Source organism: Nyctereutes procyonoides, unplaced genomic scaffold, assembly GCF_905146905.1.
Source record: "Nyctereutes procyonoides isolate TBG_1078 unplaced genomic scaffold, NYPRO_anot_genome, whole genome shotgun sequence".
Classification (NCBI taxonomy): Eukaryota; Metazoa; Chordata; class Mammalia; order Carnivora; family Canidae; genus Nyctereutes; species Nyctereutes procyonoides.
In genome coordinates this window covers 12,503,479-12,530,430 of record NW_026575033.1, presented here as the reverse complement: position 1 = coordinate 12,530,430, position 26,952 = coordinate 12,503,479, and the positions used below count along the sequence as shown (strand labels likewise).

At 34.9% G+C, this 26,952-nt stretch overlaps 1 protein-coding gene across 8 annotated transcripts in view; it reads left to right on the top strand.

The window, feature by feature from the left end:
- Positions 1–2,691: 2,691 nt before the first annotated feature.
- The window catches only part of LOC129504460 (NEDD4-binding protein 2-like 2), a 78,739-nt gene continuing 54,478 nt past the window's right edge, over positions 2,692–26,952 (top strand). For 4 of the 8 annotated variants that reach the window (XR_008663372.1, XM_055317149.1, XM_055317152.1 and 1 more), the window contains exons 1-6: positions 2,692–2,849; positions 4,533–5,773; positions 14,038–14,162; positions 17,174–17,262; positions 17,656–17,732; positions 20,683–20,829. Coding sequence is in view for 7 of the 8 variants with exons in the window: in XM_055317149.1 (XP_055173124.1) it covers positions 4,533–5,773; positions 14,038–14,162; positions 17,174–17,262; positions 17,656–17,732; positions 20,683–20,829 (1,679 nt within the window). In the remaining variant the exon portion in view is untranslated. Of the gene's footprint in view, positions 2,850–3,270; positions 3,887–3,944; positions 4,049–4,532; positions 5,774–14,037; positions 14,163–17,173; positions 17,263–17,655; positions 17,733–20,682; positions 20,830–26,952 lie in introns of those variants that run through there. The other 4 variants (XM_055317151.1, XM_055317150.1, XM_055317154.1 and 1 more) reach the window with 4 other exon arrangements.

Sequence of the window (26,952 nt, the reverse complement as noted above, 5' to 3'; positions counted from 1 at the left end):
CTAGTAGTTTGCTTTTGTAATTATAGGAATGTAACAATTCTGAAACTATTTTATGTGCAATGCAGGACTAGGTAAATAAGTAGACATTGCTGTTAGGAAACAAGGTTGTCACTGTTAATGAAGGCAGATATAAATATGAAATAGAAAAATAAATATGAAATAGAGGCGACTACAGAATGGTGAGGAATTGGATTGGATTGTAAGTATCAATATTGATGATTTCTTAAATGGAAATATATATCTATTCCTTTCTCCCTCACCTCTGTCTCCTGAGAGGGCCTAAAAGCAGTAATACCCCAGTATCAAGAAGCACATTTAGTTCTAAGGTCTTAGCTTCTAAATACCATTCTCCAATTAAAAAAAAAAGAAGAAGAAACTGTGGACTCCAGGATAGGAGTAACAAATGTACTAGATAAACTTGGAAAATTATTGTGTCACAAAAGTAAGAAAATGTTCAACATGGAGGCCAAAGGGAGCCACCCTGAAAGCCAATCAAATCTGATAATTTGAGCATCAAAATAAATAAGGATAGGGAAGAAGAGAACAATATCCCATGTGGAAGAATTCTAAATAAATTATATAAGTACTCTAATGGAGGAGATTAATAACCAGAAATGTGCACTGTGCACAGTGACCCCTGGAAAGGGGGAAAAAGAGTAACTTTACAATGGAGAAATTTGACAAACACTGCTTTAACCAGGTGATCAAGTTTAACATAAACAATCATAAATTATGTTGGTAGTATGTACCCCTGCTAAGATGTGATGAAAGTTACACTTTATTGCTGTGGTCTTCTCCTCAAAAACCTATAACCTTAATATAATCATGGGAAATCATGAGATAAATTCCAGTAGAAGAGCATGCTGCAAGATATCTGACCAGTTTTCCTCAAAATTATCAAGGTCATCAAAAACAAGCAGAGTCTGAGAACTATCATAGCCACGAACAGCCTAAAGAGAAATGACAACTACATGTAATATGGTATCTTGGAAGGAATATTGGAACAGAAAGGGGATTAGGTAAAAATTAAATCTAAATAACTATGGACTGGAATTCAGGTGACTATCAATATTTGGTTCACTAATTGTAACAATGTATCATCATAATAAGAGGTTTATAATAGAGGAAACCTGTGTGGTTGGGAAGGCGTAGTCCCTGGGAACCATGTACTCTACCCAATTTTTCTGTGAATCTAAAACTGTCTTCAAAACAGTCTAATATAACTAACTACCTGAATAACAAAAGACAGTAATGGATTTTTTTTATGGACTTTTTGAACAAAAAGGAAAATCTAAATTCATGCTGATAGTAAATAAGGAGAACTCTTCTTTATAGTAGTATCATCACTATTAAATGTGGAGGGCTTGAAGGAATTAGGGTGGGGGAAAGCTAGTTTGTAACCATCATTGAAAGATTGGCTGCAGCAAGGATCATCAGTGGAGGTTGAACCATAATACAGAGCTTGATTGGCCGCAAGATATTTGCGTGCTCTCAAAATACCTCTTCAAAGATTGCTTTTTAGTTGCAAGGGATAAAATAAACAGTGGAGAACCTGGAAAACATCTTGATAAGGTGGTAAAGATTAATATCGCCTTATAATGAACAGACATCCTGAACCTCCAAAAAAGACACAACTTCCCTTACATGGTTGTTTCCACTGAGGATACATAACTTGGATCTAACGACGAGGAAACATCAAAGGTTGATGGGGGAGTTTGTATTTGAGGAAGATTCTTTCTTTCTAAGGGGATGGTCTGCTTTGGTCATAAGCCTAAGCCTTCTCGGTCATAAAGCTGTTATTAAATAATCAAACGCAAATATTCCAGACTGTGATTTTAACTGTTATATTGATAAACTAAAAACTAACACAACAGAAAGATTTATTTAAAATCGAAGACGTTAGCAGTTTCACTTGCAGTGGCAGGAAAAACTGCAGGGGAAGGAGCGGATTTAGAGGGTGTGGAGGTGGAGAGGTGGGAAGAGAAGGGGCTCTAAGCTGAGGATTGCCAAGTTGTTCGGTTATTTTAAAAAAAAATTCTATTTTAAAAGACACGCAGCACTTCTTTATTTACCAGCTGCGATTCTAAGTGCTTGTCACAAATTAACTTTTTAAACGGGAAAGCTCAGTAATTGGTCTTTGTTTCTCAACGAAAAGCACAACACGGTGATGCTGCGAAATAACTTTCTCATAAGTACTTAAGGCTCTGCTGTAGTGATTGTTTCCAGGGACAGAAGAACACGAGCCTGAAATTACTGAGTGGTTTTTCGTAGAAACGCCAGCAAATCCTACTTGGATGATCATCCCTGGGGTGATGCCAAATGTCGAGAGCCCTTTGAAAAAGCCTGACTCCTTGTATCCTAGAAAGTCTTAAAAGCATGCACCGAGAGCGGCTTATGTATCTGTTTGGGGTGCCAGGGACTCTCTTTTCTTTTACGGATGAATCGCAGAGTAGGTCGCTGCCTTTTCCAGCTAAAGTTGACAGTTCTAAATAACTTCCCAGCTCCAAACCTGGGAACTAGTGAGGGTTTACCTTGGTTATCGCGACTGCGTCTATCACGCAATGGATTCTGGGAGACCAAGTCTCCGAGCGCGGAGGTTTACCAGGCCCAGGGCGAACGTTGGACTTCAGTTCCCACAATGCCGAGCGCAAACCTGTAATTCCTGCCGGGGTAACCGCGAGGTGGCAGCCATCTTGCGTACGGCGGTGCAGGTCCCCAGATGCTGAGGGCTTGGGGGTTAGTTCCTCTCTGCTTTGGGGTGGTGTTTGCGCGTTGCTTTCGTCTTTTCAGATGTTCGTGTCTTTCTAGACTGCGATTTTATTGGGAAGTTACAGTCAATGTAGTGTAAGGTGAGTAAATACCCCATCTTAAGGGTGGGGTAGTGGTGGTGACGTTTTTCTGGTTTTTTGGCATCTCGTCTGCTCTTGGCTAAGAGCACCCCTTTGATAAGCTTTGTAAACGTGGAAACCCAGAGTGAACCTATGAGTCTAGGAGATCTGTTGAATTCCTATACAGAACCTGAGCATGTTTCCGTGGGAGAAAGAAACTGGGTGACGCACTTTTGCCCGGGCCGCCTGCCTTGGAGGTCGGGAGGCCCGCGGACTCAGGTTGTGTATAGGCCATGCTGCTGTCTCACTGTTCCTGGAGACTCTTTTTGATATTTCGAATGAGGAAATGAGAACCTGAGAGGTGGTTGGAGGCAGGGAGGTGGGGGAGGGGGTTCCGATAGGATGGCGTTCTTTACACTTGTATTTTTTTTTTTTTTTTCAGTTTCTGTGGGCCTACCTGTATCGCTGTCTAGTTTGTCTTTTTTGCCCCTTTCTTGTTATCTCCTGTTGGAGAATACCAGAGGGTGGGCAGAATGAAGAAATATTGAGTGAAACAGCCTTTGGGATTGCAATTTTGAAGGCCCTTAAGAAATTTCGAGGGAGGCAGAATTTATCTTCGAGATAGACCAAGCATGTGGAAAACATGAACGCTTTGATTTGGAACTGCCGGATTTCTAAACATAACATGACATATTTGAGTCATACTTAGTGCAACTGAAGTTATTTTTTTTTCTTTTAAATTAATGGACTATACCCATTTGGAAACCACGTGTACACTACTCATAGGAATAGGGTCTGTCAAATTTGGTTACTAAGGAGATGCTGAGGTTTGGGAGCTGGATCCATTTACTCCGAAGCATATAGTGGTTTTAAACAGTTTATGGAAACATTTGTCACAACTGGTTAGGTTATGTGGCACTTTGGCTGGCAGATTTAAGATTTACTTTCCATTTTAGTACACAGTTGTGTACCTATATCATCAAAATATATATTATTGATTCAGTTTTCCAAACTTCTTCAAGTTCTTTGAGTTCAGAAATGCATCATTTAGATTAAAGGTGAGATCTGTCTTTATTTTTATTTTTTTGTAAGATTTTATTTATTTATTCATGATAGACAGAGAGAGGCAGAGACACAGGCAAAGGGAGAAGCTGACTCCACACCCGAAGCCCGACGCAGGACTTGATCCCGGGACACCAGGATAACGCCCCGGGCCAAAGGCAGGTGCTAATCCGCTGAGCCACCCAGGGATCCCCGAGATCTTTTTATTTTTTTATTTTTATTTTATTTATTTATGATAGTCACACAGAGAGAACGAGAGAGAGAGAGAGAGGCAGAGACGCAGGCAGAGGAAGAAGCAGGCCCCATGCACCGGGAGCCCAACGTGGGACTCGATCCCGGGTCTCCAGGATCGCGCCCTGGGCCAAAGGCAGGCGCCAAACCGCTGCGCCACCCAGGGATCCCCCCGAGATCTTTTTTTTTTTTAAAAAAACATTTGTACTTACCTTCAGTGAGGCCCCTCCCCTAAATAAGTCATTATGTTATAACAATATTTAAATAGTGGTTATAAAATTACAACTTTGTAATTTTTGTATTTTGGGAAAATATTACCATTTAAATGTCTTTTCTGTTTTGTTTCTGAAAAACTTTTGTTTAGATATTTAAAATATTAGCTATTAGTTATATGATTTATTTGCTCCTTAGATGCCTTATGGTGAAATTGAAGCGAAATCCTTGGGTCATGGTGAAGAACTAACAGGTGAACCATGCTATAAAAAATTGAAGTCAACTGAAGAGGCTTATGTTTTTTCCCATCATGGTAGTGCTAATTTTCACAGAATCCAAGAAAAAACTGGGAGTGATTGGGTCCCTGTGACCACTCTTGATGTCAGAGGACATAGTTATGCTCAGGAGGACAAAACCAAAGCTACAGACTCACTGAAACCTGTGCATGAAGAGATGTGTAGTAATAGTAGATCAGATGTTATTGAATCCATTGATCCAGGTCCTGCATTGGTATCCACAGATGATGAGATATATAGCACAAGTAAAGCATTTATAGGACCCATTTACAAACCTCCTGAGAAGAAGAAATGTAACGAAAGGGGAAATCACTCAGTCACAAGCAGTGGTATAGATGGCAAAGGGAGACGAGAACAGAAACAGAAATTCAACTCCAAAGTATCAGAACTTGACAATGAATTATTCCAATTTTACAAAGAAATTGAAGAGCTTGAAAATGAAAAAGATGATTTGGAAGGCAGTTATAATGAACCTGAACTCTCTGAGGAAAAACTTGTTACATATTGTCAGGATCATAATAATGATCTGTTAAAATCTGAAGAAGGAAAGGAAAGAGATAATAGTAACGTTCTTCAGTCACATTGCGGTTACCAGCAGCACGTGGGGAACGAGCCAGGCAAATATCCTTATAATGGACAAGTAATACCTCCATTTTGTGATGATTCATTTACTTCCTTCAGGCCTGAATGGCAATCAGTGCATTCTTTTTTAGTACCCCACGGTCCTCCTCCTCCCAGTTTTAACTATCATTTAAGTTTTCAAAGATTCAGTGCTCCACCAAATCCACCATCAAATATTTTCCATGTCCAAGATGGCTCTCAGCATCAAAATGAGTATTATGTAAATAGTTGTCACATTAATTGGAATTGTTTGACTTTTGATCCGAACAATGACTATATTGACTGTAGTGAGAATACCGGTAGAGATCATTCCTCTACAAATGACTACAGTGAGCAAGATGAATATGTGAGTAATGGTTTCTATGAAACCAGGGAAGGATGCTGGGAAAATCCTATGGACAAGCATAATGGAACAGGCAGGCTTATGAACCAGCATTTTCAAGAGGAAAAGTTAAATAAATTGCAGAAGTTACTTATTCTTTTAAGAGGTTTGCCTGGTTCTGGGAAAACAACGTTGTCTCGGTGAGTAAAGGATACCAAGTGAATGCTTGGTAATTCACTTAAAAATCGTAGATAATAGTAATCAATGACAAATACATCCATGTTTCTAGTAGAAAATCTTTGTTTACATTTGATAATGACATCTGACAGTGTGAATATTTAAAAATATGTTTTCTGACGGAGGAAAGGAGCACTGGCATATAAAGATTCTGCTGAGAGTTTTAAAAATAGATATACCATGTATAATTATGACAGTGATGTTAAGTAAATGCTATTTGAGAACTGTACTGGCCTTCCCTTTTTAGGTCAGCTCTCCAAGAAGAACTGGACTTGGGGTTGGAAGATTTGGGTTTTTGATCCACTTATTTCAAACTTTATGGCCTTGGACAAGTTTTGCTATCTGATAATAGAATGAGAATTGTTATTTTTCTGGAATAATTGTGAGAAGCAAATGAGATAAACCAAGGAAAGGAGGTGTGAGTTTGTTTTTAGCACTGTGCTGTGTTTATACCTTTGATTGGTAGAGGGAACTCTCTTTGTTCTTTAAATTTAAGGAGTGTGAAGTAAGTAGTACCGGAGTTATAAATCGAGTTAGAACTGGTTATGTTTTATTGTATAACAAAATGTTTCAAATTCCTGTTTTGGTTTGCATTTTTTAAAAAGAATATTGATGCACTTGAATTCATTTGTGCAGTTGTGAAAAATAGTACAAAGAAAAGCAAGACAAATTGTTCACAGTTTTTGTAGGATGACTCAAGATTTATGCCAGATCAGGAGAAAAGGAAAATTGTTTGGTGTCTTCCAGGAAGGATAAAAAAAAGTCCAAAGAACCGTTTTATGAATTTATATTTACTTGCAAAAACAATCTAAACAGAAGTTTCTCCAGAAGCAATAAATTAAAGATTACACTTAGGATACATTTCAAGCTAAATTGTAAGCTGTGATTTTTGTAAATGAATTTAAATTTAGGTCTTTGCATTTTGATTCTTATTTTTAAAATATTTTTAAAAATTTATTTGAGATAGCAAGAGAGCATTGTGGGGTGGCACACATAGAGGGAAGAAGCAGACTCCCTGCTGAGCAGAGAGCCAGACTTCTAGGGACTCTATCCTGGGACCCTGAGATCTTAAACTGAGACAAGGCAGATGCGAAACTGACTGAGCTGCCCAGGCGCCTTGATTCTTCTTATTTTAACGAAGATTTCGTAGAGAAGATGAAACTTCCAACTCTTTAGAAAGGATAGAAATCGAATGAAGTCTCACAAACATGGGTAGTCTCCTAGATTTAGAATATAATGACAGAGGAAAGAAATAGTTGAAATTTGGAAATTATAGGAATCTCCTAGCTAGGGTCACCTGACTAGGTGTGGGTGTAAAATAAATTTAAGAAGGAAAGATTAGATTTGAAATGACATTGGGGTATGTTGAAACTGAAGATGAATAAAGTAGTGGTAGTAAAATAGAATTTCAAGGAGACATAACAAGTGGAAGGTGATAGATGCGATTCGATGATATATAATATGCCTATTTGAGGAATCAAATGTATAAGAATGCAAGCTATAGTAGTAACTACCATTTGTATCATGATTTACAGTCTAGAGTACTTTCATATATAAAAATCTTATAAGGTGGGTTGTGTTATTTTCATTTCATAGAAGGAGCAGAGGCTTAAGAGGATAAGTTCGGGTTAAAGGACTTGGGAGAAGTTCTAAGAACTGGTAGGAGGTCAGACTAGAGGTGTAAATGATAATGTAAGAGGTGTAATGATTCCCTGCGCCTTCACTTTAATATCTGTTGCATCCATGACCCTATACCTGACTCCTGACTTTCAGGAGCTTGTTTAAAGAAGCAGGAGTACCTGTTTAGGTTCATCACATTTTGTATGACTTAAGATTGGTTGGTTGGGATTGGATAGAAAGCCATTTATTCTATGGTGGGGAATGGCTTTATATAGGAGTTAGCTTTCAAAATGAGCTTTGAAGAAAAAAAGGAGTAAGATTTGGTAGATCGGAGTTGGGCTCATTTGGGGCACTAAATTAAAGGTACCATTATTTAGTATTGTGTGGTAATGAGCACAGGAGGTTAATGTTCAAATTCTTTGGGGGGTAGTATTCAAGTCCTCTTCTTCCTTAGTTTTTACCCACCTCTCCATCTTCATTTCTTTCTGCACTTGGACTAGCACCTACCCTCCACTGCAGAGACTTACTTGTTCGTTCATTGTTTTAGGACCTCACTTATTCAGAGGTTCTCTCAAATGCCTCTGCTTTTTGAGGTTTTGGTTTATCCTCTCAGTCCTCTGTAATCCTTCTGAACTCATATAGTATTTGTCATTACCAAGTTTTTACTAAGTTGCTTACCCACAACTTTGCTAACAGATTTTAATCAGTTTTAGGTTAAATTCTAACACAAGTACAGACTTTAAATATTTATGAGTATTTATGAGTAAGCTAGTGCAAAACAGTTTATCCATCTTTGTAGGTATGTGAAAGTGCTAGCTCTTTGTCCTTTTTTTTTTTTTTTTAAATTTATTTATTTATGATAGTCACAGAGAGAGAGAGAGAGAGGCAGAGACGTAGGCAGAGGGAGAAGCAGGCTCCATGCACCGGGAGCCCGACATGGGATTCGATCCCGGGTCTCCAGGATCGCGCCCTGAGCCAAAGGCAGGCGCCAAACCGCTGCGCCACCCAGGGATCCCTCTTTGTCCTTTTATACAAATCGACAGCACTTTGATGAAAGGTTCATCCCAGGCAGAATTCAACAAATTCTAAATGTGGAATTTTGTTACCATTGTAATTGTATCAGCTAAACAGAATCCTCTAAGTCAGTGATTGGACATAGGACCATTTAGGGATCAAGCCTTGGGTGTCATTCCTCAGGGTGTGGGCTATACATTTTGCTATACCCTGTTCATATAAGGAGAAAGGGTGAACCTAAAATATTTTGGCCAATATGCATTTCTTCTACTATACTGATTTCACCAATGAGAGAATGTATTTTCAGAAACAGACTAATTTAATTACTATATTAGGAAAATATTGGGAGTTGATGTTGATCAGAGATAAACACAAGTATTTTCAGAGTGGAGAGAAGATGTCACACTGCTGGTTTTGAAGATGGAAGAAGGGACTATAAGCCCAGATATGCAGATAACTTTTAGAAGCTGGAAAATTTGGCAAGGAAACAGGTTCTCCTTTGGAGCTTCCAGGAGGAATGCCAGCCTACCTACACCTTGATTTTTAGCCCAGTGGAATTAATTTCAGACTTCTGACCTTCAGAACTATGCACATTGTCTTAAACCACCAAATTTGTGGTAATTTGTTGGAGCAATCATAAGCAATTACAGTTTAAAAAGAAATCTCTTTTAAAAAGAGATCTTCTCCCCGCTTTTGGAGAAGATCTCAGTTTAAACTCTGAAGGATGGGATCCCTGGGTGGCACAGCGGTTTGGCGCCTGCCTTTGGCTCAGGGCGCGATCCTGGAGACCTGGGATCGAATCCCATATCGGGCTCCCGGTGCATGGAGCCTGCTTCTCCCTCTGCCTGTGTCTCTGCCTCTCTCTCTGTGTGTCTCATAAATAAATAAATAAAATCTTAAAAAAAAATTTTTTTTTAAAAAAGAACAAGATTCACTTGTTCTTTACTTAAGTGAATTTTATAAGCATGAACTGCGTTAGTTATCTATGGCTGTGAAACAAATTACCTTATTAAAAACTGAGTTAAAGCAACAAACATTTCACAGTTTCTGAAGGACAGGAGTCTGCAAGCAATTATCTGGGTGCCTCTGGGTCAAAGTCTTTAACAATGCTGTGACCTCTGGGTCAGAGTCTTTAACAATGCTGTGATTAAGATGTTGGCTAGGGCTGTGTTCTGATCTGAAGGTTTATTTTGGGGTGGATCTGCTTGGAAGATCTCTCTTGAGGTTGTTGTGAAGACTTAGTTCTTGTGAGCAGTGGGGTGAGGGGGCTTCAGTTCGTTTCTGGTTGTGTATAGGCTGGAGACCTCCCTTGGTTTTGTGCTCCTTGTACTGCTCACCACTCACAGCGTGATGAAACAAAGTGAGCCAGCTCTGAGCCCAAGACAAGCCACTTTTTTTTCTGTAATCTAGTCTCAGAAGTGACATTTCATTAACTGCCATATTCTATTAGTTGGAAACTAGTCACTGACTCCCACCCACAGTTTCGGGGAAGGGATTATATATAAGTATGTGAATACCAGGAGGCAGGGATCATTGCAAGCCATTGGTTTTGGCTCCCCCATGCATCTATGTAACTCTACTCTGGTGGCCTGATTTCTGAAATAATTTTCTTTTTCTGGATTTGTAAATGTCAAATAAGCAAGGGTGTTATGAATATTAAATGGGATGTAGATAAAATGCTTGTCATACAGTAAAGTTTCAAAAAGACAGACATGAAAAAATGTAAATCAAGTAGCCAGTGAGCCCATATCTCTTTTTTTTTTTTTATTAGACACTTGATTTTTCAGAGTTCTAAGTTTTGATGTTTGGAGAGTTCATTTTAATACCTAATTTAACTTGTGAGAGTTTTAATAGAATTGGACTATAAGAATTGTGAAAATACTAATATTCCCAAGTAATTTATTTTTGATTCAAGTGATTAATATGGCATCAGATATATCCAAATTGATTATAAGTATTTTTTTTAATGTAAGTCCCCAAAATAAAGCTTCATAGTTTTAGATAATTCAGGGAATTTTAAAAAGCTTCATGAACAGTCTGAAAGGAAAAAGTCTCTAACCTAAAATTGTTTGCTATAACTATGATTTATATACTTAAGATATTCTTCATAGAGATTTATTCATGTCTGATGTTTACTCGGTTTAATGATGTAAATTGATTTGCTAGTTCCTACCCTCTGTCTCCATGCCTCCCCCACCCCCACCTTTTTTGAGGTTAAAACATTTTTTGGACAGAAAAGCTACTATATACTCTTGTAGTATTATTAATATTTGAAAAATCACTGGTAATAATGTAATAGAATGGAAAAAATGAAACAGGGTATTTAAGAAAGATGGTAACAGTTTTATGGTACTGTTAAATGTAACTAGGCATCATAAGGTTGATTATGATCAAAATCATTTTAGGTAATTGAGCTTTGGTTTGGAGTGCTAATATTGTAGCTTTTTTTTTTCCAATGAGAAGCTTGAACTCAGAACCTTGAGATCAAGACCTGAGCTGAGATCAAGAGTTGAATGCTTAACTGACTGAACCATCCAGGCAGCCCATAGTAGCATTTTTATATTCTAGGTTATCTGTATAAACAAGTAAGATGCCAAATATGTTAGATGGCATATTTTGAGAAAATCATGCTGGCTTAAATAAGATATCCAACTCTAGCTTCACAAACAACCAACCATTTAATTTCACTTGCTTTGCTTGAAATAATTTGAACTATAATTCTGTAAGTGGAAATGCATGTTTAAATTTTTAAAATTTTTGTATATGCAGTTTCTATAAAATATACAAACATAACTTGTTTAATTGCACATCATAGATACTGCACTTTTTACAAATTGAAGGTTTGTGATAACCCTGTGTCAAGCAAGCTTTTGGCTCCATTCTTCCAACAGCATTTGCTCACTTAGTGTCCTTATGTCACTTGGATAGTCTTACAATATTTCAGACTTTTTTGTTAATATATTTGTTATGGTGATCTGTGATCAGTCATCTTTGATGTTACTATTGTTGTTTTGGGGTGTCATGAGCTGCACCCATATAAGATGGCAAGCTTAATTGATAAGCATTGTGTATATTCTGACTGCTCCACCAACCTGCTCTTTTCCCATCTCTCTCCTGTTTTCAGGCCTTTCTATTCCCTGAGACACAACAATATTGAAATTAGGCCAATAAATTACAATGGCCTCAAAGTGTTCAAGTGAAAGGGGGAGTTGCACATCTCTCACTTTAAAATCACAGGCTGGAAGTGATTAAGCTTAGTTAGGATTAAGCATGTCAGAAGTCCAAATAGGCTTCTTGAGCCAGATAGCCAAGTTGTGAGTACAAGAAAAGGGTCTTGAAGGAAATCAAAAGTGCTACTCCAGTGAACACACAAATGAAAAGAAAGCGAAACTGCCTTGCTAGTATGGAGAAAGTTGAAATAGTCTGGATAATAGATCAAACCAGCCACAACATTCTCTTAAACCAAAGCCTAATCCAGAGTCCTAAGTGTAATTCTGTGAAGGCTGAGAGAGCTGAGGAAGCTACAAAAGAAAAGTTAGAAGCTGGCAGAGGCTGGTTCATGAGGTTTAAGGAAAAAAGAAGCTGTCTCCATAACATAAAAGTACAAGGTAAAGCAGCAAGTAGAAGCTGTAGCAAGATATAGCTTAGATAATTAATGAAGATCTAGTTAAGATATATAAAAGTAGCTACAAAAGTGACAGATTTTCAATGTAGACAAATGGCCTTCTACTGGAATAAGTTGCTGTGTAGGATTTTTATAGCTAGAGAAGTCAGTGCTTTAGCTTCAAAAGAGGCTGACTCTTCTTGGGCTAAGGCAGTTTATGACTCAGTTGAAGGTAGTGTTCGTTTACCATTCTGAAAATCCTAGGGCCTTTAAAAATTATGCTAAAGGTACTCGGTCTTTGCTCTATAGATGGAACAACAAGGCCTAAATGACAGCATATTTGTTTACACTGCAGTTTACTGAATATTGGAAGCCCGTTGTTGAGACCTTTAGCTCAGAGAAAAAGATTCCTTTCAAAATATTACTGTTCATTAACAATGCACCTGGTTTTAAGAGCTCTGGTGGAGATGTTGAACAAGATTAATGTTGATTTCATGCCTGCTTCCACAACATTCATTTTTCAGCCCATGAATCAAGGAGTAATTTTGACTTTCAAGTCTTATTTTAAGAAATACATTATTTAAGGCTGTAGCTGCCATACACATTGATTCTCTGAAGGATCTGGGGAAAGCAAATTGAAAACCTTCTGGAAAGGATTCACCATTCCAGTTGCCCTTAAGAATATTTATGATTCATAGGGTGAGGGCAATATTAATATGAAGAGGAGTTTAGAAGTTGATGCCAAACTCATGGATGACTTTGAAGGTTTCAGGTCTTCAGTGGAGGAGACATCTGTGGATGTGGTGGAAACAGCAAGAGAGCTAGAATTAGAAATGGGGCCCAAAGATGGGACTGCATTGCTGCAATCTCATGGATAGCAAGGAAAGTGGTTTCTTGAGATGAAGTCCACTAGTGAAGATACTATAAAAATTATTGACAACAAAAGATTTAGAATACTCCATAACTTAGTTGCTAAAGCCGTGGCAGAGTTTGAGAAGATTAACTCTGATTTTCAAAGAAGTTCTCTTGTGAGTAAAATGTTATCAAACACCATCACATGTTACAGAGAAATTGTTCACGAAAGGAAGAGCCAATGGATGGGGTAAACTTCATTGTCCTATTTTAGGAAATTGCCACAGCCACCCCAGCCTTCAGCAACTACCACCCTGATCAGTCAGCATCCATCAACATCGAGGCAAGACCCTCTGCCAGCAAAAAGATTACAACTTGCTAAAAGCTTAGATGATGGTTAGCATTTCTTAGCAATAAAATATTTTTGAATTAAGGTGTATACATTGTTTTTTTAATAATAACTTTTATGTACTGGGAAACCAAAAATTAATTTTGACTCTCTTTATTGTGGTACTCAGTTTTTTGTGGTGTGAAACTGAACCTGCAATCTCTCTGAGGTATGCCTGTATACAATTTTATAATAAGCTGAGGAAAGGAGAGAGATGTTTATTTTAATAGTCGAAGTCCTTCTTATTCCTTTGTATTAGGAGGTATGTATTCTTGAATCATCCCAAGACTATACTTTTTTTTTTTTAATTTTTTTATTTATTTATGATAGTCACAGAGAGAGAGAGAGAGAGGCAGAGACATAGGCAGAGGGAGAAGCAGGCTCCATGCACCGGGAGCCCAATGTGGGATTCAATCCCGGGTCTCCAGGATCGCGCCCTGGGCCAAAGGCAGGCGCCAAACCGCTGCGCCACCCAGGGATCCCCCAAGACTATACTCTTATATTCTTAATCCCTTCCACCATTTTCTGCTTAATACAAATGCCACCTAAAAAAGTACCTGGTTGTAATTGTGTAGATTTAAGTGTGAAGTGATATTTGAAATCTGAAAACTTTTAAGGTTTAGCTCCTGTACTATTCTGTTTGCAGTATATTTACAGGTAAGTACCAGATATTCATTTAATAGCATTTCCTATGTGGCTTATTTTTTTGATAGTTATAAATGGCACTTTGTGATTTCTTTTATTAACAGAATTCTGCTTGGTCAGAGTCGTGATGGCATTGTGTTCAGCACTGATGACTATTTTCACCACCAAGATGGGTACAGGTATAATGTTAATCAACTTGGTGATGCCCATGACTGGAACCAGAACAGAGGTTTGTTTTGGGCCAAGTCTCTGGGATGGTGTATTTGACTAGGAGTCAGAGGACTTGAGTTATTATTCTTGACTTAACTTTTACCAGCTGAATGACTTTGGCAGGCCATTGAAATAGCTTTGAGACCCAATTTTTTTTCATCAGAAGTTACACTTGCTTTACTTTATTAGGTTATTGACAAATTAGAGAATTTAAATAGGTATATATTTTAAACTGTAAATAGTGTACCAATATAAGCTGATAAAATAGAGGTGTAGGATATTTTGATAGCCTTTATTTTATACCTCATGAATAAATTCAAAGAACTCTTCATACTGTTATATATTCCCAAAAGCTATTTCCCTAAGAGTAATAAATGCTGATGTTTTCTAAGGCTTAATAAAAGGTCTGTGAATATTAAAGTTTTCCCTATTGACATTACTCTACAAAAAATGTACTTAATACTTTTTTAGAAGCACATCAGTCAATATTTTCTCATTCTGGAATAGTGATTTGAACATTGACTGCATATCATGTGTTTCAAAATAACCTTTTTCTTATTTAACAGCATCTTATTTAACTGCAGTGCCATCATCACACCTAAAAAAGAAAAAAAAAAAAGACAATTCCTTGACATCATAAAATATCCAGCTTGTAATGAAATTTCCTGTTGTCTTTACACTTGTTCTCTTTGAATCAGGGTACAAGACAGATCCTGGCAGTACATTTGGTTTTAAGTACAGTAATATCTATCCTTTTTTTAATCCCTTCTTTTTGCCTTTATAACATTAATTTGTTGTAGAAATTGGTTGGTTGTCCTATAGAATGTCCCATATTTTTTAGTTGTCTGTTTGCTTCCTTGTGGTAGCTGTTTAACCTGTTCTTCTTTCTCCTTTATTTCCTTAAATAGAACTTATTTCTAGACAGGAGGATTTGTTAGTTTCAAGTTATTTTTTTCATAAGCATATGTCTAGTTGTCCTAGTTTTAATAATACTAAGGTTGATTAATAGTTTCAAAGAGACAGCCTACTCTCTCCATTATCAAGTTCCCTATCAAACTTACATGTAATAGTTTTATCCAACAGTGAACTGTTTCCCGAATGAGACGTTTCATTAAACATTGCAAAATGGTGATTTTCTAGGTTTAAGATTCCTTCCATGTTAGAATTCTTATATAATGAAGAACATTTCACCTAGAAATAGCTTTAGGAAAAAAAAAAAAGAAATAGCTTTAGGGTTGTCCTAAAGTACAGTATATACAGGAAGAACAGGATGAATGCTTTTCTTTTTAATTGTCAATTTTCACAGTAAGGAATTTCAGGGTATCTTTGAGTAAAATGTTTAATGTGAAATAAGTTTGATTTTGAGATTATTTCCTAGTGTTGGTTCTCTGACACTCTAGGATTCTCCACAGAGCATTATGCCACAGAACATTACTGCATAAATCAAGTAATAATGGTATTGCACTTCTGAAAAATATTTGGAGTTATTGGACTAAAGTTAAGGACAATAGTAGTAGGTGATGAGTGGAATGAATAAGCAGTGGATAGAGTCACTATACTGTTGGAGGACTGTGAAATGTGTTTTTTTTTCTCTTTGCAATACCAGTCTAGAATATTACATTGAAATTTCATGCCATGTGAGTTAATACTTGCTAAACAAAAAATGGTGTTTCGATAAACTACTAGTTTTATTATAACAGATTTTTCCAAGGTAATGATAGTAATGATAACTAACAATTGTTAGACATTTTGCAAGTTATTAAGTATGATACTTAGAACTAAATTTTTCTTTTCAACAGATGTTTATTGAATATTTTTAAATGCCAGTTACCATTCTGGCAATCTCTGCTTCATGTGTGTTATTAGAAGAATCTAAATTCATGTTAGATCACCTATAAATTAAAAACCTCTCCAGGGTGTCATTCTGTCTCTTAGAGTATTTATGATTGAGGATAGAACATTGTAAGATGATAGCATCTTGATATCCTATTTATGACCCAAATTCTAAAGTGCTTTTGGTATTTCAAGACATATTCTCCCAAATATATATTCCACCATAGTCATTATAATTTAACTAACCCTTAGAATTCTCTCCCGCCCTTAGACATCCATATGTGTTTTCATTATATAGAACTTAGTGTTTTGATTTTAAGTCCCAACAAAACTCCTATATCATTGCCTTTTGCCTCAGCCTTTTAAATTTTATTGTAGGTTCTTGATTATGTTTCTTGTCTATTTACATTTAGGGCTACACACACCTCTGTCGTTAACAGTGGCTCACTGTGGCAGTGATTCTTATTACCTCGTGGGGAAAGAGAGGGCAAAGGGATAGGAAGATGTAGTTTAGAAAATTTCTATGTGATCCCGGCTCCAATTTGAGAATTGCTAGTCCTAAGAAATACTTACAAAGTCAGTTGAACTGTGGTCCTTAGCTACTTGGTATGTAAGTTCTTATTTCAGAAACATTATTTGTAATTGTAGAACATTGGAGAATATAGATAAGCATATATTGCTGATACTACCATTACCCTCAGATGACCACTTACAATAATTAGTTTCTCTTCCCAGATCTCTATATTTTGACCATAATAAGGGTATACTTACATATTGTGTTATAATTTGCAATTTTCAGTTAACAGTCTTCCATCTTTCCATGTCAATAAATGTTTACCTCTTTTCATACTCAGACTGTATTCAGTGTAACTTGCTCTTGTATTTCCTGTAAATCAAAGTTAGCTCTAGACTCAAGGCTTCCTTACCTGTAGCTCAACAAAATATTTTTCCCCAAATGTCATTGTTTCCCCAAATACACATTACCTGTGGTTAGGTCTCTTAATTCTCTTTTAATCTAGTAATCTAGTGGAGTCCTCTTTTTTGTTCATGGCACTAACTCAAGAGATTGCATAGTTTTGGTTATAAATACAGAGATACAGAAAATTTCTTAATAATGAATAAGTTTTATTTCGTATATTTTATTCTAATAGTTCTCTGGTTTCTGTTTTTGTTTTTTAAATTTATTTTTTATTTCAGCAAAACAAGCTATCAATCAGGGGAGATCTCCAGTTATAATAGACAACACTAATACACAAGCTTGGGAAATGAAACCATATGTGGAAATGGTAAATATGTGATATGGGAAAGTTTTAATATTTTATTCTTACCATTTTTTCATACTCTGAAATTTTGGTTACTTTGATCTTCATTACATAAACATTTGTCCCTGTTTTCTAAAGAGGTGTGTTTGTTAACTTGGTTTTTAAAAAACTGGGAATGGTACTTACTAAAAAATATGCTCATCTTGTTAGTTTTGCCTGGACTTGAAGACAGTAATTCAAAATTGTCCAGTTATGTGGTCTTAACATTTTTATAAACCATATTATTTAAAAGTAAAATTTCCCTGATCAAACAAATTTAGAAATACTGTCTAAATGAAGCTTCTATTTATCTGACTTCTTTTTTTTACTTTAAGAAGTATTCTCTGGGTTTTTGTTTTCTTCCTTTCCTTTGTGTAGGCCATAGGAAAAGGATACAGAGTAGAGTTTCATGAACCTGAAACTTGGTGGAAATTTGATCCTGAAGAATTAGAAAAGTAAGGCACTCAAATTTTTTTTGAATCCTTATCTTTGAAAAAATTTTTTGAATCTTTATCTTTTTTCCTTTCTCTTCTCCTTTTCACAGTTTCTTTACTAGCTTTTGCTTGTCATATGTTTGCTATTTGTGAATAGGGACTGTTTTCACTTTCTGTCAAGAGGAACGTTGACTTAAATTCAACGTTTCTTGGGGTACCTTGCCTTGATCAATTTTATTAAGTTTTCCTTGTTAAGTGTGTGCATTACTTTCTCTTATGTAAATTCCTACATTGCTTCATAGTTATTGAATGCTAGCAGAGATCTAGAACACTTTGAGGGAAAAGTTCTAAGTTTTTGAGGTAGGCTACTTACCTGCATCACCTTTCAAACTTTTCTTCCCATTTTAGGTCACATCATCTTTTTACCTGGGTCATCTTCTCTCTCTTTACCATCTTTACTACTATAGATTCATACTCTATAGATTCATAAACCGAGATCCTTGTAATCTGTGTTTTAGAATTCAGGGTCTGTTTTTGTTTGTTTTTTAATACAAAGGTAATATAATGCATATACATGATCATAATGCCCCTAGCAGAGTTTGGGGTAGCGTGTCATCATCACATATTCTGTTTTTTTCCTGTGACATATCACTACTAGTCCTCTAAGTAGATAAGAAAGATTCTGCATAATGTAATTTCGTTCTGAGTAGATTGTGCTGCCAAATGAGTATAGGTTTGGTTAGATTTTGCTGCCATATGAATCAACAGAAAACTGAGTTCTTAGGCTATTTTAATTTCAAAATTTGTGGTGAGGGATTGTGGACTTTTATTCCTTTCATCCCTGGCCTTCCATTTGTGTTTACTTTTATCCCTTTCCCCTCATGTCACTGGTTTTCCTGACTCTTTTTCTTTCTTTGTTTTTATTCTCCTTCTCTGCTTTTGGTAACAACTTTGAAAAATAATTCACGTACCATACAATTTATGCATTAAAAGTGTACAATTCATGGTTTTCAGTACAGTTGACTCTTAATGCAGGAGTTAGGGGTGCTGACCCCCTGGGACAGTTAAAAATCCATTAATAATGGATTTTTGAGTCAATTTTTGATGATGACTTTTGATCCCCCCCCAATCCTAACTACTAATAGCCTGCTGTTGACCAAAAACCTTACTGATAACATAAACAGTTGATTAACACCTATTTTTAGTTACATGTATTATGTACTGTATTCTTATAATCAAGTAAGCTAGAGAAAAGATGTTACTAGGAAAATCAAGGAAGAAAAAATACATTTACAGTACTGTATTAGGTCCACTTACATGTGGCTTTTTTACTGTACTGTATTTATTGAAAAAGCCACATGTAAGTGGACCTGGCACAGTTTGAACTTGTATTCAAGGGTCAACTGTATATTCACAGAAATGTGCAACCATCACTTCCTTTTTTAAAAAAAACATTTTTTTCTCCCACCTCAGCTTGCCCTCTTCCAACTTAAAGCTGTTATTCTGTGTATGGTGTTCAACTAATTTCTTTTTCCCTTGCCTTTTATTCATTTGGTTACCCTTTTTCCCTTTCTGATTTGCACACTATGTGTTCATACATGAGTAAAATGGATAAATTAATAACTCGTATTATCTGCTTCTGTGTGTGTTTATTACACCTCAGGTAGAAGAGACAAATTTAAAAACTAAAGCTGTTTGGATTAATGCAGAATAAATGAATTGATGAAATAGTTAGGCTTCATTAACATTTGACGGACCGTTGAAATGTATTAGTATTCTTAATATTTGACTTTACAAAGTAAAGTCAATTTAACAACTTGAGCATTTAGTCATATTTTGTCAGTTTCAACCTCAGGTTCCTCTTTTTTTTGTCTTCTAGTCCTTTTGCTTTTCTAATCTTTAACATAAACCTCAGTAATTTTAAAAAGTAAACATTTCCTTTGTGTCCCTTTTCTGGGAAAAATGAATTAGCATTAGTAAATCTAGAACTGTAACAGTAAATATAAAGTATGTTCCTATGTGTTTTGCCATGTCCAAGTCAAGTTATAGAAAACTACAAAGGTAAAATAAATTGTAAAATGTTTTTTGAGGGTCAAGTATAATTTTAAAATCACTTTTTGTTGTCATAATCAAATTCAGAGAAAATTACATATAATATAAATTTACAGCGTAACAAATTTCTTGTAAGGCAAATACTCATTTAACCAGTACCCATGTTACAAGAACATTATCAACACCTCAGAAGTTCTTTGAATTCCTTTCCCAGTAATAATTCCTTTGTGGGAATTATTTTCTTTAATGTGTCTTTTTTTTTCTTTAATGTGTCTTTTTTTTCTTTTTACTTTATTTTTGTTTTTTATTTTTCTAAAACATATTTTGTCTAACCATAGTTTAATTTTTTTCAAACTTTATATAAATACAGAATGTGTTCATTGTGTCTAGTTTCTGTCACTCAACATTATGTTTGTGAAATATGTCCAAGTTGTTGTCTCTAACAGTAATTTGGAATTGATAATAAATTTTAAAAATGCAATAGGAAGTGTCCTAAAATAACTTTGAAAAGTGATAAATATTTTATATTGTTTTTTATAATTGTAGAAGTCCACTCAGTTCCTCTGTAATTCCCAAAACACTGTCTCATAATCTTCAATTTTATTTTAAGGGGAAGGGGTTAGTTAGCTCCATGGTTCAGTGAATTGGTAGTTAGTTTTATGTGAGGAAGAGGGATATTATCAGTTAACATTTTGCTATGATTTATGGTGTCTTTAAACCTTTTAAAAATATTATTAAACTTTTTGAGAGCCAGTATAACTTTTTTTTATCTAAAATGTAGGTAAATGGGATGTATCTTTTAGTATTTATTTGCAAAATATAATTTAGAATCTGTACTCTGTTACTCTGAAACAGTTTAATCTCTAGGCCTGCACATTCTAAAGAATTAAAATCCTTTTATTTTTTTTTTTTTTGGTAGGAGGAATAAACATGGTGTATCTCGAAAGAAGATTGCTCAGATGTTGGATCGTTACGAATACGAAATGTCCATCTCTATTGTAATGAATTCGGTGGAACCGCCACACAAAAGCACACAAAGACCTCCTCCTTCACAGGGGAGACAGAGGTGGGGAGGCTCTCTAGGCTCACATAATCAAGTCTCTGTTACAAATAATCATTAAATTGGCTCTTTTCAGCTAACACGTTTGTTGCTTGCCCTTGAAAAGAATTAGTGAGCCTATCTTGAAGTTTAAATAGTTTCAAATTTTAAAAAAGACTTATGTTGCCTCACAAAGGATGTTACCAGCAAGTTGTTTAAATCCTAAAGTGTAAATAAAAATTATATAAAATTGTTTTTAAAATGTTCTTATAATTTTTTGTTGTAATTCCCTTGGGTTATTCTGAAAACACCTTAGAGAGTGGGTAGAACCTAGAATAGCTTTTCTGCAACTGAATTTTAAACTAATTGTATCTATTTCATAGGTAATGTTGAATAGTTTTGTAGCTCATACCTAAATCTAATTTTTCATAAAACATTAGTATTTTTTTAACTACCTTAAAAATATAAGAAATACTGACTTGATATAGGCACCTCAGTTGATTTTTCTATAATATAGGTAAAATTAGGTTTCTGCAAATTCATCTGTATGACAAAAATATTTCTAAGCTATAATTAACATATCAGTTAAAACAAATTCTCCATCAAATGCTATACAGCAGTAGGTATATCAATCACCTGGGTGGTTTTCTCCATAATATACATATCCATAATATGTAATAAGTACATATTCATCACCCTTCTCAAACCATCTCCTGTCCCTCCACTCTCCCCAGTTCTAGAATGAATAAATAAGGAAATCACTGCATATTTAGAAAAAGCTTTCCAGGTTATTCTGATAATATATCACTTTTCTCTATTTAACACTGTATAATTCTAATATAAAAAATAATTTGGACATGTCCTTAGTATTGATTGTCAGAAGATTTGTTGTAGTATATTTTATTTCTCCTGGTTTTAGTTTTTTTGTAGATCAACTATATGTCTCATTGGATACTTTTCTTTGTTAGATTGTGTTTTGTCACTTAAAATTTAAAAACAGAATTCATTTCAGAGATTTTGTAATTCATCCTCATCTTTGATTTGCTCTTTTTAAGGAAAAAAATCTCCGCTAATTACATGCTATTAAAAAATGTTACCTTCAAAAGTTTTACATGATAATATTTCATGGCCCGTTAACTTTCTCCCAACCCAGCCCATCCTAAATCTAGTAATCTTTCTTCATGTTGTTTAAACCGTTTGCTGTTATTTTCAACTTTACTTTAAAATGTTCTCCTACATCTATATATTACTTTTTAAGTAATACTAAGTGCAAGGCTCAAAACTAAATACAGTACTCTCAACAGGTCTGTATTACATTGCCTTTAGTGAAATAAGAGTATAATTTCTATTTATTTGTACTTTTCAGTGCTGTTTACATTTGGATGGATACTACTTTGTTTTGTTTAACACGTATGTTTGTATGTATTTGTTCATCTTAACTAAATATGATATAGTAAGAAAATGCTAACTCATGTTTTGTGTGTAAATGTATATATATTTATACATATACACATTTTCTTCATCCATTATTTTCATGTATTCTTTTGCTTCAGAGTAATACTTCTTGGTATTTGGGCTATATTTTTCAGTGTTTTATTATGTACATTAGCACATTTTGAAAGTAGTACAGAAGGATTCAATTTGGGGACAGATGAAACCACTGTTAGATATATACTGTGTGTTCCTTTGTCTTTATAAAACTGTTGGGAGTACTAGTGCTATGGATCTATAGTTTTTTATTAATGCTTCATTAGCCAAATTTATTTTAAGGAGGTAAAGAAATGTCTTTGAAAGATACAAATTATAAAGAAATATGTCATGTTAGACAGTAAGTCTGAAATAAATTTCCAGATTTTATTATAGATCAATTTCATTTTTTAGTACTTCTGAGTACTTAATCATGCAGAGATCATTACTAATTCCTGATGTTTTTTTTTTGTATAAATCCATAATGAGACAAGGGAATTAACATTCTGAAAGATTTTGAGTTTTTTTTTTTAATAGGTTTTATTTATTTATTCATGAGAGACACACAGAGAGAGGCAGAGACATAGGCAGAGGGAGAAGCAGGCTCCCCACAAGGAGCCTGATGTGGTGCTCGATCCTGGACCCCAGGATCATGTCCTAAATCAAAGGCAGACAGACGCTCAACCACTGAGCCACCCAGGCATCCCAAAAGTTGTTTTTTTAAAGACAGAAAAATTAATAGTTCCTCTAAGCATATTAAATTAATACCTCCTCCATTTAGCTTATTTTAATTCTTTGAATAATAACAATTAGGCATGAATACACAAAGATACCAAAATCACTGTTACAAGTCATTGCTTTGACTTTATTTTTTTCATTGCTTTGACTTTAAAGGTCTTAAAAAAATCAGAGAAATTTACTGATTAGAGAGGTATTTCATCAAAATTTTTCTTCTCATATTCTTGAGTTTGGTTTATTTTATTTTAATTTATTTTTTTTTCCAGTTATATTCCTAGTGGAATAGCTTCCTGTTGCTCTGCCCCATTCTGAATTGGTCTCCATCCCAAAGAATAAATGAAGCATTAGTCATATTTAATAAGATAAAATGCATTTAGTTAAGCAGAATACAGCTTAATGTAAGTTGTTTTTTCATAGGCTTGGTATAAAAATCACTTCCTTTTTGATAAGCAAATTTATAGTTTTCTATATGTCATAATCCTGCTAGCAAAAATAACTTAATGTTATTAAGTTGAACTTGATTTTTAGATAGATAATCTTTATTTTTAGTATTCACCTTTTCAGAAGAAAATGTTAACTTTTTAATATTTTATGTCTATTTTAATGTAAAATTGTTTACAAAAGATTGGGTTACCTTTTGTTGGAACAATAGGTGGATTTAAGTACTTGAAGTTTATTTTTTACCTAATTAATATAGATTGTAGAATTTTCTAGTTTTATGTATTGGTAAGTTTTGAAAGAGGGCATTATTTCAGAGGATATGAAATATTTATTTTGACCACATTTGAGTTTTTGTTTTGGGAAAATGTCTGATTTTCTGAGCTTGTTTTTTTAAGTATTTATAAAGAAAATTGGTAGTGTTCTCTTTGGGAAATGTTGAAAAAATGTGGTTATTTATATATTAGTGCCTTGATTGGATAGGTTTGCTAGTCTTTTTTGAAATTTTATGTAATATTCTAATATGAATGTAGTAACTGAGAATTTGTTATTAGGGCTGAAGAGAGAGAGAGAGAGAGTGTGTGTGTATGTGTGTTTTAACATTTGGAACCCATTAGGTAGAGTAACACTAGTCAAAATCATGACAAAGTATTGTTTAGTTTTTGTTATAATGGACATTCAGAATAAATATTTGGTGGTAGCCGAAAAAGAAGCTTGAGTTAGTGGTTTTAAAGTTAAATTTTAGGATCCCTGGGTGGCTCAGCGTTTTAGAGCCTGCTTTCGGCCTCCAGCGCATGATCCTGGAGTCCCGGAATCAAGTCCCGCATCGGGCTCCCTGCATAGAGCCTGCTTCTCCCTCTGCCTGTGTCTCTGCCTCTCTCTGTGTCTCTTGTGAATGAATAAATAAAATCTTTAATAAAAAAAAATAAAGTTAAATTTTATAGGTTTAAATTTATAAATAAAACATTTTTTCCATTAAAATTGTTAGCTGTAATTCTTGTGAATTTACAGAGGAAGGAGGGAGTATATTAAGAGGTTAATGAATATCTTTGGTGATGGTTTTCTTTCTCTTCACAAAATTAAGATTGGCATACCAATTTTTATTTTTAAGATTAAAATATTGTTCAAATAATTGATCTCCCTATATGTATATCAGATTTCTTCTTAAAATAGGAGGTAAAAGGTACTATTAAGTTTGTTGAATGAAATAGGTTCTGAAAGAGGAGTAATTAGTGGTTTTCTCCTGTGTCTTTTTGATCCCTTTTTTCACATTTAAAATTAATTCAATTGATTTAAATTGCTAAGTATTTTAAGCCTAAAAATTTTCACTTTTTGCATGGTTGTACATTGCAGAGCAAACCCTGAAAAGTTTATAATGATGATGTTAGCAACTTGGTTCAGAAAACTTGTAATAGAGTGGTTATCATTTACATTCAATATCTTTATTTAGACAACACTAAAAGGCATAATTTTTGTAATAGAATATATATTTGTAAGCTTATTTTTTATTTTTATTTTTTTAAAGATTTATTTATTTATTCATGAGAGACACAGAAAGAGAGGCAGAGATAGGCAGAAGGAAAAGCATCCTCCATGCATGCAGGAAGCCCGATGTGGGACTTGATCCCGGGACTCTGGGATCATGCCCTGAGCCAAAGGCAGACGCTCAACCACTTGCCACCCAGGTGTCCTGTAAGCTTAGTTTTTAATATATCTCCTGTGGAAATTTTTAATACATTATCACTGTAAAATTATGTATAGAAACAAAGGGAAAAAGCATAAGTAACTTTTTGAAAAAAGAGCCTCAACCAAAGCTGGAAAAGGTGTCTGTTGGAAAATTTTGACTTTTGGGTGCATTTAATAGAAGTTTATTATAATAATTTAGATTAGAAATAGCCTCTTCTTTCTCCTTTTTCCTAACAGATTTTGTTCTCTGGATGATAACCCTGTTGGGTTCCAGGTGTGATAATTGTAGTAACCACATATTATAATACACTTCCCAGTATAGGCTCTATTAACTTCAAAGCTGTCTTAAATTTAAGTACGAATAAAATGGATTATTTTATAGTTAATAGTTTGTCTGCTAATCTTAGAGCAAGACACTATCGCATTAATCATTATCCCTACTTTGGTGAGTAACTGAAGACTTTATCTGGGAATGTATTCCAGTTGTAAAAATATTTCTTTTTATTATTATTATTTATGATAGTCATACAGAGAGAGAGAGAGAGAGGCAGAGACATAGGCAGAGGGAGAAGCAGGCTCCATGCACCGGGAGCCTGACGTGGGATTCGATCCCAGGTCTCCAGGATGCGCCCTGGGCCAAAGGCAGGCGCCAAACCGCTGCGCCACCCAGGGATCCCTGTAAAAATATTTCAATTATTTTTAATTGAGCTTTTTGTAAATTAGTGGGAAGACTGAGAGATTTTTAAGATGACCTAGGTGCTTTTGCCTTTAATTTATTAGTAACTAAGAAAAATAAGAATAATCTGTTCATTTATATTTAAAATTATGAAGTTGAGTCCATTGAAATATGCTTTATTTGGATTTTCTTGTCTTGCATTTTCAGAGGACATATAAAATCAGTTTTACCCTTGGGGTTAGTTCATTTACAGCTCTTATTACAGTTGTACAACTCTGTAGTGTCTCTTTAATTATAATCCTGAATTCTTCAGTTTTTTTTTTAGCATAACAAAGTGGAATTTGATTTTGGGAAGGGATTGTGGGTTCTTCCTCTGCATTTATTATTTTCTCTTTCTATTTTTTGTCTTTAATAGTATTAGAAATCATGTTTCTTGTTTCTTTCTTTTCCTGTACACATTTTCTTTTTCTTGTGTCCATTTTCTGCTCAGCCATCCTTCTGTAACTGCATAACATTTTTAATGAAGATGATGGGATGGTAAGTGGCTGACCAAAATGGAGGTAAATTTTTCCCTCCTGTTTCACTGAACTCGTTCCTTATGAACCTTATTTAGTTAACTGCGTTACATTTATAGATTAGTAGCTTTGCAGTTGGTTTCCTGACTGCAGTTTAGTAAGAACTTAGATATGAAAATACTTGGAAAGATTTATAAAATTCTAACAATGTGTTAACTCATTGGTTAAGAATCCCATAAACATGAAATAGTGTTTGAATGTATGAATTCGAGAAAAATTTATTTTATAATACTTAAGCATCATGATAGACTTGTTGGTAAGTAGTAGTTGGGAATTCAGTAGTGTAGAATTCACTATTATGTCATGATTCTCCAATCCACCCTTAATAAAGAACTGAGTAGTTTTGAAGGGAAGCTAATAGCTTGTTTTGACTTCAACCTCTACAAGTGCTTCATATTGTCCAATGCTGCTACAGTGAGCAGCAGGAATTTAATAGCAACGAGCCTTAATATAATAATGTTCATTTAATAGCTGCCATATATTTAATGCCTGTCAATGCCAGGTTCTGTTGTAACTGTGACTGTTAATAGGCTCCATGTTTTCATAACAGCCCTACAAGGGTTTTAAGAA